This window comes from Sitophilus oryzae, unplaced genomic scaffold (assembly GCF_002938485.1).
Source record: "Sitophilus oryzae breed Bouriz unplaced genomic scaffold, Soryzae_2.0 scaffold_1620_pilon_pilon, whole genome shotgun sequence".
NCBI lineage: Eukaryota > Metazoa > Arthropoda > Insecta > Coleoptera > Curculionidae > Sitophilus > Sitophilus oryzae.
In genome coordinates, this window is record NW_022146304.1 from 582071 (window position 1) to 595370 (window position 13300).

The window sequence follows — 13300 nt, forward strand, 5'->3', positions numbered from 1 at the left end:
AGCTTGTGACACCGAAGTGAGACGTAAAGTCAAAATAAGCTTTAATCTACCTACATCATAGGTAGGTGTAGGTACTCTAGGTAAATTCTACCTAGACAGTAGCTGACAGTAGTAATTAATTTGTTATCCCATAAGTACTTGTCATTATATAAGTTTAATCATCTTATACCTCCTATAACGGTAGGTTTTGGATTTTTCCTGATTGGTTTGTTAAACAAAAATACACTGGGCATATAAATGTCTGTTACAGGTTAATTCATTAAAGAAATATGTTACACACATATTATTTTAATAATAATAGTATAATAGTAATGGCTATATTATGTTATAACACATACATATGTATTGAATGTACTTATTTTAACCAATGCATTGTTTTGTTTTTTAATCTCACAAATAAGAAATGGTCTTATAGTTTTTATTATAAAAAACAGTGATTATACAATTTATTTACACCACTTACACTGTTTTCTGTAAGGGGTGTAACCAGGAGTATATTTCGTAACCTCTTACGATATAAGAGGGCCCCCCCCCCACTAAGTGTTTTATTACTTAATGCTTAAAATTTAATAATATATTTGTACATAAAATAAAATAGACTAGAAAGTCAATTAATTAATATTGACGTAATTACTAAATAAGTACAAGATTTTTTTTTCTAATTATTTTAGTGTATTTTTAGTCAATTAATTATAAAGGAGAGATATCCAACCATTGCATTATTTTACTCACAAATAAATGTTTTATGGTTTTTATTATAAAACAACGATTAATTTATTATACACCCCTTAACCCAAACACTCCAAGGAGGATATTTCGTGACCCCTTATTTAAAGTGGACAAGGTTTATTAGTCAATGTTTTAATTACCCAGCGTCTTGACCTCTGGATTATACACATAAAAATTGGCACAAAGGTAAAGCGAATTTATGAAATTTATACCCTTAGGGAGTAGAATAGGGAATGAAAGTTTGCTGTACGAAAATGCAATACTATAACATTATAAACCAGACAGTATAAAATTTTATACAAGGGTTTATTTAGTGACATCATAACGAAATATATCTTCGTCAATTATCCTTCAAAGAATAAAAAATAACCTATAAAGAGAGTATTAGTGCTCTTAATAAATAAAAAAAAGATGAAAAATAAAAAACACATATAGATGTTCTCTATAAAGAAGTAACTCACTAGCTCTCTATAAAGAAGTAAAAAATCATTTAAATCAATGCATAAACGATTCGAGGTGTAACGCGAACGTAGTCGCGAGAAAAAGCTAGTAATTTATTAAATTATTTTATTTAACTCATTAATTTTCACTGAAAAGGAATTTTTGTAATTCGCCACTATATTAGTTAAAAACTAAGAAACTCATATCAAATTTAAGTTTTGCGATTTTGACTTATACTTTTTACAAAATCTGAACACATTTTAAAAGAAAAAAAAAATTTTGATAATATTTGTGTAGATTGACTACAAGTTGTATAACATAAATTTCTACGACCGGTCTACCTAGTGGTCTGCAGCATCGCCTTGTGGTGCAAACGTGGGCCTGTTAATCTGTGACGTGACGCACAACAGCCAAGAAAAACAGAAGCGTGGCTAAGAATTTAGTAATTTAAAAAAAGTCTTTTAGATACAGTAGTAGGTATTAAAAGTTTTGTGTTTAAATGGGGTTTGCCTTTAACAGGTAAAGTTATATCGTAAAGTGTAACTTTCCGTAAGAATTCTTTATCTGTCATTGATCATGATCTGTCATCATGTTAACCTGATGTTTTGTATGTTATTTTGTTTTTTTCGAGGTTTTTTTGCTTGCTTGTTTTACGGATAGGTGCGATCGCATAATTATTATTGATAATGTTATATTTAATGTTAACATTACTACTTTTTCAGTGAATCTTTAAATCTGTTGTTTTTTGTTAAGTTCATTATTTAAACATATGTATGTAATACACTCATATTAACACTAATCATATTTTTACGTTTTTATTCATCATTTTCAATGCCCCCCGGTTGCATCTTTGTAAAGGATTGTGAATTTTTTTCTGTATCATACGCAATGACGACACCGAATTTTAAGGGAGCTCAGCTCACTTAAAAATAATATTGATTTGAGGTTAAGACTAATTTTAAACGACCCGCACCGATCACCAGGGGGCTTATTTTGAGGCAGGGGGTCTAAGCCCCCCTTGGGTATCTATTCTTGACCACTTGCATCTCCGAGCAGCGTTGACAAGTTATGGACATAGTAGTTGAAACCAGTGCTTTTAACCAGGTTTTGACAGTTCTGATGGTCAAAACAGTTTTGGACCGAGTGGACGCTTGAGCGGCGCCGCTAAATAATTTAAGCTGTAGATTTCAAATGAGAGTGTGTGATTGCCGAAAAGGTACGAGCGTTGCTGCGCGGTGCACCGAGCTCGAGTGTTTTGAAATTTTAATGGTTGTAGACGTGTCACAGAAGTAACGTACAATACTTGCCGCGAAAAACGACATCTTCAATAACAAATAATGAAGATTACAAGTTTAGAGTACAGCCTAGGGTACAGCAGTTATTTCTCATAGCACCAAATTCTCCATAAATAAAACGATTTTTATTCATTTCATGAATATATTGTCTCGATTTTTTCGTATTTCTAGGAATAAAGCTTGATTTTCATGCATTTCATGTTGTCCGACGATACGTTGATACGATATTAATTTTATTGGTAGAATTTAAAGACTTTGATTGGTTAGAAAATAACGCAGTTTTTAAATTTATTGCATTTTCATGCCTCCGTCAATGCCCTCTATAAAAGATCAGCCTACGGGCGGACTTTTGTTTACTTCATCAGTTGTACATACTTAGATATTGGGTTAGATTCTGTATTCATATTTTGTCGGTTGATTTTTGGTATTATTTGTTATTGTAGTGCAAAAAACTAATTATTTTGGTGTTTAAGTGACATAAAGTACTACCAGATATATGGTTACTATGATGGTCAATCTGTTTCTCATAAAAACACGAAATATTACACGTTTTGTTAAGTGCTTTAACCTAAAGTGCCCATAAATTTTTATTTATCGTGATTTTTGTGTGTGTTTTTTAAGACTCAACAATTCATCAATAAAGCTTAAGTGAAGTGTGTTTTTGGTGCTATGCCTCATCTTTGTTGTGTTCCTGGTGGAAAGGATAGTTATACTAGGCAGCTTAAAGTATCCGGAAGAGCAAGAAAAGTGGGTACGAGTTATAAATCAAGACAATTCTATTGAAAATATCTTTAATAAATTTAAAAATAATATTCTCCCAGAATGGTATTAAAGAAAACTGGACAATTATGTTTATTTTATTCATATTGTGGAATCTCCACTCAAAGTGTTGTTGGTTCAGCTTCGATAGATTCAAACACGTAAGTAGGTATTATGATCTAGGGAAAAATAAGGAATATGTGTATTAAAGATCATGAAAAAGATTATTATTTTGAGTTCAAAATTAAAAAAGATTTTTGTAAAGACAAGAATGATAAAGCTTAAAAGAAGAATGTGTTTTTGTTTGATAATATAATGTATGTAAAGCATAACATATTGTTGTGAACATACATTTAATATGGTTATATGTATATGTATATTCGACAAATTGTATAAAATATTATTTTTACCCTTATTCTACGGCTATGCCTAAAGAATTTAAGGTACGAAAAATACCATCAACATTATTATTCTTCTCAGAAAGATGGGTGATGCAAATAAACAGAACCATTACCTTAAGATGAAATTTGGAAGAAATAGTCATAAATAGTTGCATCATTTTTAGTTTTCCTTTGTAATTCGTTTACTTTCAGACGCGATGTCTGGTTTCTATTTACTTAAGAAATGGTCATGTTTGTCCCTTTGCAAACCTACCTGAAAATATTATTAAGAAATAGTAGGTACGCCCGTGGATTTTCGGAGAGGGCATTCTCATAAAAGCACGGTCACAGAAGGGACCGGGGACATTCATAAAAATTTTTCATAGACGTAATACTGCTAAATTTATATTTTGTATTAAAAGTTTAAAAATAAAAGTAATAACAACTTAGTAAGAATTTAATTATAAAAAAAAATAAAGAATAACATTCCCAACAAGTGGTGATACGAGTCAAATAGAGAACTACAACATTTGGTGGCAGCGACTACAAGATTGGTGACGACGGTGGTCCAATCCAGGATCACGACATTGGTGGCAGCGGTGGGATACTACCAAGGTTTCCTGAAGGTGCGCCAGACGCAGCAGAAAACCTACCAGTTTTTGGAAGAAGATAGAGGCAACGGGCAGTTCTTGAAGGTGCACCAAGAAGCAGCAAGAAGCCCGACACGAGACGTAGACATTGGGGACACTGAAGGAGCGCCAGACGCAGCAGCAAGTCTCCAGGGAAGCTTTTGTTTTCACCAGATGATGACGGGGTAAGTCTTTCATTTGTTTACTGTATTGTGACGCTACTGTTTTTCTTCTGATTTTAGTTAGTTAGATTTAAGTTAAGACAATAATAATTCTGGGCTGCAAATAAAAAAAAAAAAAAAAAAATATTGCTTAAAATTCGTAAATATTTTTTTTTCTCTCTTCAAACTAAAAATACATCTATAAAAATAAATAATAATTCTTAAACTAAAGTAATAAATCATTAATAAAATATAATAATGGCAGGAGGTAAAGACGCAACTGATGTTCTGAATTTAATAAATTCATTTGATGGTCAGGGTGACGCAAATTCACTCCAATTTTTCTTAAAAAATTGTGATTCAATATTAAAAATTGTCAAAGTGGATCAAAAAGAATTACTAGTAGATTTAATTTTGGTACTAAATTAAAAGGAAGGCACAAGAGGTAACACAATATAAACAGTTTCAAAATTGGGAAGAACTAAAAGATTTCTTATTAGAGCACTTTACTGATAAAACACCACCATCGCATTTTCTAACACAAATAATGAATATAAAGCAACATTTTAGGAAACTGTAAAAGAATATGGCGATAGATTACAAATTCTCTTTAATAAATATAAAGAAACGTGTCACTTAAATTATGCAAATAACGAAGCTACTGTTTTAATAGAAAATTTAAACTCCATTTTAGTCAATACTTTTAGAAAAGGACTCAACGATGAAAAAATTCAAATGCGTATTATTGCCGAAAATACTACATATTTAGATAAAGCTTTATCATTAGCAATTGAAATGGAACTTGAGAATAATGACAGGTTTAAAAACTCGCATTTTAAAAATATAGGTTTTGTAGAGCGTGGAAATAGACAATTAAATAATCATTCTTCTAATAATTCCTGTTTATTTTGTTTTAAAAATAATCATTTAACATCACAGTGTAGACAGCTTAGGCAATACGAACAAAATAGTAACTCATATAATAGAAATGTACCTAGCAATAATCAGACACGCCCACCGCAAAATTTTAATAGCAATAATAATTTTTCAAATAGACAAGACGTAAATACAGTACAATATAATCAAGGACGTTTCACTAATCGAAACTACAACAATCAAAATTTTAATCAGAACAACGACGTGCGTAATTATAATCGTAATTATGGTAACAATTATAACAGTAATAATCCTCGTTCAAATTACAATAATAGATATTCTCAGAATCCAAGAAATTTTAATAACTCACAAGTTCCTCAACGGCAGCAAAATGTTTCGATACCTCAACAATCTCAAAATTTTTCTAATTACAATAATGAATCCAGTACTACCAATTTTAATAGTTCAAATAATAGATCACCACAACAAATTCAAACTATAAATTCTCAGTCGTTAATCAATTCAGCAGATAATTATTTTTCAGAACCGAGCACATCTCAAAATTTTTCGGGAAACGAGAGCGAAGCCTTGGTCGCGAGCAGCCGATTAAGCGCTTCTTAAAATTAGATAATAGCTGTTCTATGAATTACACACTACCTGAGCATAAAAATAAAATTAAAATTGAGCAAAACTTAATTGACATACCGCATAAATCAGTATTATTTTCCGATAGTTACCAACAATTAGAGATAATTAAAATCCCTTCTTTAGATATAAAAGATAAAGAATTACATCTTTTATTAGATACAGGGGCAGATATATCTTTATTGAAAGAATGTATCTTATTACAAAATAATCTAAAATTAAATAAAACTTGCATTATAGAATTAAAAGGTATAAGTAAAGAACCTGTATTTACTAAAGGTGTTTGTAACATCCCAATTAAATTAAACAATAACAAAGCAATAACTCATCCTTTTCACATTGTGCCAGATAGTATACCGATTAAAAGTGATGGACTATTAGGACGCGATTTTTTGCAAAAGTATAAAGCCAAAATAAATTACGAAGACGGAGTCATTAATTTTGAAGACAATTTTTTTAAAATTTTGCCGTCAGAAGCAACTACAATAATTCCCGCGAGATGTCAAATTATTGTACCTGCTCTAGCTAATTTATCTTCGTCCGAAGGCATAGTAGTTTCAAAACAATTATCCGAACATTTATATCTAGGGTCAAGCCTAACAAAAGTCCAGAACTATAAATGTTTAGTTAGCATATTAAATATTTCTAATGAAGCTCAAACTATCCATACACCTAGAGTGAATGTCGAACCTATTTCTTTTAATGAGTACGAATTTATAGAAACATATAATTATGACATTATCGATCGTTTTGCTAAAATAAGAAAAGAAATTAATCTAGACCAATTAAATGAAGAAGAAACTAATTCAGTATTAGATATTTGTAGAGATTTTAACGATATTTTTTACTTAGAAGGCGATAAACTAACAAGCACCAACACAATAAAACACACTATACCGACAGAAAGTAATAAAGGTCCTATTAACGTAAAACCTTATAGATTGCCTTTCAAACATAAAGAAATAATTAATGAACAAACTGAGCAAATGTTAAAAGACGGGGTAATTTCCGCTTCGGACAGTCCTTGGAATAGTCCTTTACTAGTTGTTCCTAAGAAAAGCGACCCATTATCACCTAAATTTAGAGTATGCGTTGATTTTCGAAAGTTAAATGAAATTACCATTGGAAACGCATATCCTCTACCTAATATAGCAGAAATTTTAGACCAGTTAGGAAAATCTCATTATTTTACTACCTTAGATCTTACTAGTGGATTTCATCAGGTAGAAATGGACGAAAAAGATAAAAATAAAACCGCTTTTAGCACTAATACAGGACATTACGTTTATAACAGAATGCCTTTCGGTTTAAAAGGAGCTCCCGCCACATTTCAAAGACTCATGAACACAGTTTTAAGCGGTCTTAATGGTATGAAATGCTTTATTTATTTAGATGATATAGTAATTTATGCAAACAACTTAAATGAACATAACGATAGATTAATTGAAGTTTTTCAAAGATTTAGACAACATAATTTAAAACTTCAACCTTCGAAGTGTCAGTTTTTACGAAAAGAATGTTTATACTTAGGTCACATTATTACAGAAAACGGCATTAAACCAGATCCATCAAAAATTCAATGTGTAACAAACTTTCCGCAACCTAAAAATCCTAAAGATATAAAATCTTTTTTAGGGCTTGTAGGATATTATAGGAAATTTATCAAAAATTTCGCTAAAATTGCTAAACCTTTAACCGAATTATTAAAAAAAGATTCTGTTTTTAATTGGGGTATAAAATGCGAAAATTCTTTCCAAATTCTTAAAGATAGTATAACTTTTCCACCTGTTCTCCAATACCCAGATTTTACCAAAGAATTTATTATAACAACAGATGCGAGTAATTTCGCAGTAGGAGCAATTTTATCGCAGGGTAAGGTTAATCATGATCGTCCAATAGCGTTTGCTAGTAGAACTCTAAATAAAGCAGAACAAAATTATTCAACTTCAGAAAAAGAGCTAACTGCAATCGTCTGGGCAGTAAAACATTTCCGTCCATATATTTTTGGCACAAGATTTAAAATTGTTACAGATCACAAACCCCTACTCTATATATTTAATATCAAAGACCCTGGTTCTCGTTTGACGCGTTTTAGAATAAAACTTGAAGAATATGACTATGAAATAATTTATAAAGCTGGAAAGATTAATACAAATGCTGATGCATTGAGTAGAATAGTTAGCACAACAAATGTCAATTCTATTATTACCAATTATGATAATTTTAAAACACATCTCGAAAGCCATATAATTATTAATTCCAAAGTCAAAGAAAAAAACACAAATCTGTTTGAAACACCACAACTTATACCTATAGTTTTATTTTTGCCAAAATTATTCAACAAAAACGACTTTAAAATTCTAGAAAAAAATAAACAAATTAATACATTTTTAGAACATTACGATAACACAAATCCTTTAGACATGCCGTCAGTTTTTCAGTATCAACAAAATAATTGTAATATATTTCTATTAACAGACAACGAAAATACATTCAGTGATATTAATTATGAAAATATTTGGTCTTGCTTACTAACTTTACGAAATATTATATCCAACGAAAAAACCGAACTATCATTTATAAAATATCATTACAACTCATTAGTCAAATGGGAAATCGTTCTTCCTATGATAAGATATATTTTTAAAGACCTCTATTCAGAAATTACAATATTTAACAACAGTCTTATCAACCCCTCAGATGCTGAAAAAGTTGTATTATTAAATGAAAATCACAATTGTCCATTAGGAGGTCATCAAGGGTCATCCCGCACATATAAAAAATTATCTCAATTATATACATGGAAAGGTATGAAAAAAGACATAAAAGAGTTTATAAAAAAATGTGAACTTTGTCAAAAAAATAAACAGTCTCGAAAAACAAAAATGCCTATGGTAATTACGACCACGGCATCAAAACCGTTCGAAAAATGTTTTTTAGATATAGTTGGACCACTACCAGAAACCGAAAATGGTCACAAATACATATTAACCTTTCAGGATGATTTAACAAAATATATAATTAATATACCTATGAGAAATCAAGAAGCTGTAACTGTAGCGCATCATTTTGTAACGAATATTATATGCATTTACGGAATACCTGACATGCTAGTCACAGATCAGGGGTCAAATTTTTTAAGTGATATTTTTAAAAGTACTTGCAAGTTTTTAAAGATAAAAAAGATCCAAACAACAAGTTATCACCCAGAGTCAAACGGAGCACTAGAACGCTCTCATAAAGTTCTAGAAGAATATTTAAGACACTTCATTAAGACATCTCAAACAGACTGGGATAATTGGATTCCCTATGCAACATTTACATATAATACTACACCTCACACTGCTACACAATTTTCTCCATTTGAACTTTTATTCGGACATATTCCTACATTACCAACATCAGTTAAACAACCACCTAAAGTCAATTATACTTATGATGATTTCATAAACAATCTTAAACAAAAAATGCAACATTCTAATCAATTAGCTAAAGAAAACTTATTAAAATGTAAAAACATATCAAAAAATAATTACGATAAAAACAGTTATACCAGAATATTCGAAATTGGTGACAAAGTGTTACTTTACGACGAATCAGTTCGACGTGGCAGAAGTAAAAAACTTTCCGCCTTATGGATTGGTCCATATACCATTATAAAAAAAATATCAGATGTAAATTATACAATTCAAAAAGGAAAAAATAAACAAACTATTCATGCAAATAGATTAAAATATTTTTATTATTAAAACTAAACATAATCAGTATATATAGATTATAAAAACTAGAATTAATAAATTTTAATTAGCTTATTATTAGTATATATATTTTGTTTTAGGGTTAATTTATTTATAATAATTACCAGTATCCTAGCAGTAGTCCACTCAGAATACAATATAACCACTTATGACTTGAACCCTGGAATACACTTTGAGCACCTGGGCGAACTAAGGTTTTTTAATAACAAATGGAAACTAGTAACTTTTGTAGAATTAGAAAATATTAGTAATAAGTTATTATCATTAAAGAATTACCGTAAGTATACTACAGATTTATGCAATAATGAGAATGCTCAATATCACTATTATATTTGTCAGTTATTTTTGAAAAGTTCTAAATACACTTTCGAAAAAATTGAAAAAGAACTAGAAGTCTTACACGAATTGATCGGTCATAGTCATTTATCAGAAAGTAGACAAAAACGAGGTTGGTTCAATATTGTAGGAAAAGCAACTAAAGTTTTATTCGGCGTTTTAGATGAAGAAGATGCTAAATACTATAATGATAAAATTTCACAAATGAATAAAGACGAAACTTCAGTCCTTCAACTTTTAAAAGAACAAACAAAAATTGTTCAATCAACAATAATTAATTTCAATAATACTATTGGAACTTTAGATTTTAACGAAAATTTATTAAAAAATAATATAAAAAAGATTAGCGATGAATTAAGCAAAGTCAAAGAAAATTTTCATTTTCTATATATAAAAACCGGCATAGAAGAACACGTCACTATTTTAAATATGATGCTAAATCAATTACAATTAGAAATCATGACGATTACGAATGCTATTTTAGTAGCAAGAAAGGGAGTTTTACACCCCTCAATATTAACGCCATTAAGGTTAATTAACGAATTAAAAGATGTGTCCGAATCTCTACCTCATGGATTAGAATTTCCTGTACCATTAGATCCGCTCAATGCAAATCTCATTCTAAATGTTATCGAGTTGCAAGTTTATTTCGAAAACAAACGATTAATATATATTATAAACATCCCTTTAATTGAAACAAATTTATTCTATATTTATAAAATATCACCCTTTCCAAAATTAATGTCAAATAACCAGTTTATATTAATTCAACCCTCATCTAAATATATAGCAATTGACGAAAGCAAACAGCAGTTTATTACACTGTCGGAAATAGAATTTAATACTTGTTTAAAAATTATAGAAAATAAATTTATTTGCAAGCAACAAAAACCAGTTTCTCTTGCTCATTTGGCAGATAATTGCGAAGTTAAATTATTGCAATTCACAAATATCATACCTGATATCTGTGACAAACGTATAATTCAGTCAGATAGAGCAATTTTTATTCAACTACAAACCAGTAACACTTGGTTATTTGCAGTTCCTCATCCAGAAACTCTTACGATATCATGTAATAATAAAAAAAATCACGTAGATGTAATACTAAAAAATTGCGGTAGTGTCACTATAGGTAAACAATGTAAAGCTTATAGCGCATCATCAATGCTAATCCCTCATGGAAATACAGTCCAGTCCAATATTTCAAGTGATTTTATTCCACCATTCGACATTAGTGATAATTGTTGCGAAAGGATAAAGGAAGAAAAAATAAACATTAGTGAAATATTTCTCAACGAACATTATAGGAAATTAACAAAGCACATCCCCGAACTTAATGTAGCGAGCCATAAGCTAGAAGATATTGAAAAGTTAGGTGATGAAATTCTAAAAAGGAAACTTGTAAACAATTATACATTTCCAGCATCTGTAATTGCCTATATCTTAGCTCTTCTTGCTATTATTTTTATTATTTATAAATTGTATACAAAATGTACTAACAAGACAGCCTGTTGCGGAATTATTCCAAACTTATGCATTAGAGTTAATCAGTCTGTGGAACCATCTTCTAGAAATAGTGATAGATATGTTGCTCATTATAATCGTAATATTAGCCAAAACTCTGAAAATGTAGGTAACTATGAAAACTCCGAAGAAGAGAATGTTAATTTACAGGCGCCCTCGCGCAGACCCATTGGGTATGTACCATCAAGGCGACCATTAAAAGAAAAATAATTTCCGCATTTGATACATTTTTAAATCTGCAATAGTTATAAAAAAAAATGTTAGTTAAGTTAGAATGTAAGTTAGTTATAATTAGTAGTTAAGACTTGTATAATACTTTTATATATGTACTTTTATTCATTTCCATCTGAGTTATACTAATTAATTATATAAACATTTGTTTTGAGATTTCATATCACTTTCACCTCATGAAATCTCTCATTAAGGGGGGAGGTGTTGTGAACATACATTTAATATGGTTATATGTATATGTATATTCGACAAATTGTATAAAATATTATTTTTACCCTTATTCTACGGCTATGCCTAAAGAATTTAAGGTACGAAAAATACCATCAACATTATTATTCTTCTCAGAAAGATGGGTGATGCAAATAAACAGAACCATTACCTTAAGATGAAATTTGGAAGAAATAGTCATAAATAGTTGCATCATTTTAGTTTTCCTTTGTAATTCGTTTACTTTCAGACGCGATGTCTGGTTTCTATTTACTTAAGAAATGGTCATGTTTGTCCCTTTGCAAACCTACCTGAAAATATTATTAAGAAATAGTAGGTACGCCCGTGGATTTTCGGAGAGGGCATTCTCATAAAAGCACGGTCACAGAAGGGACCAGAGACATTCATAAAAATTTTTCATAGACGTAATACTGCTAAATTTATATTTTGTATTAAAAGTTTAAAAATAAAAAGTAATAACAACTTAGTAAGAATTTAATTATAAAAAAATAAAGAATAACATTCCCAACAAGTGGTGATACGAGTCAAATAGAGAACTACAACATTTGGTGGCAGCGACTACAAGATTGGTGACGACGGTGGTCCAATCCAGGATCACGACAATATACCTATTTGTTCAGTAATTTTTACTGAATAGTGTCGATTATTTATAATACCAAATTAATATCAAATATTTAAGTGATGGCTGAATACAATATGAATAAAATAACAATAAAATTGGTATATTTGCAATACAAAATTAAGTTTTAAGAATAAAGGTGTTACTAAAAATACTAAGAAATTCATATTTCTTTGTTTTAATTGGTCGAATGTTATTTACATTTTATTTAAGAATTATACCGTATCATCGAAAAAAAATCGGCGTCTAGTTGGCTTGGAAATGAACATCGATGACATTCCCTAAATAATTGTACACATAAAAAAATTAACTAGAATTTTACAATCTTGGAAAATTTGATATTCTTGAACCTTGTTTCTAAATATTCTAAATTTTTTGATTTTCTTGGGATTTAGGTTCGGGAAAAACGCTGATTAAGTTTTCATTTGGTTTTCATTATTTTATTTGGTTTAAAAAAAACGTTTCGGCTAACATTATAGCCTTCATCAGTGTTGTGTCATATGAAAAAAATAGTGTCGAATATAATCCAAAAAATTACATATAAAATATTCACACCACGCACCACATAATGTTTACTGGGTACTCCATAGTCTCCATAGTCAATGTAGATAGTTTTACTGTTAAGAATAATAATTCTAAAAAATATGTGGTCATCTTTTGATAAGTTTATATTAGTTTATTAATTGCAG

The 13300-nt window shown here is 29.8% G+C and overlaps 1 protein-coding gene across 1 annotated transcript; it reads left to right on the forward strand.

Moving 5' to 3' along the window:
• Window positions 1-4109: 4109 nt before the first annotated feature.
• On the forward strand, window positions 4110-11966 carry LOC115880260. Its single transcript, XM_030897440.1, has 2 exons — window positions 4110-4418; window positions 9754-11966. Exons 1-2 carry the CDS (start codon window positions 4408-4410, stop codon window positions 11741-11743), a joined length of 2001 nt encoding a protein of 666 aa, XP_030753300.1. The 5' UTR covers window positions 4110-4407; the 3' UTR covers window positions 11744-11966.
• The last annotated feature ends 1334 nt before the right edge of the window (window positions 11967-13300 follow it).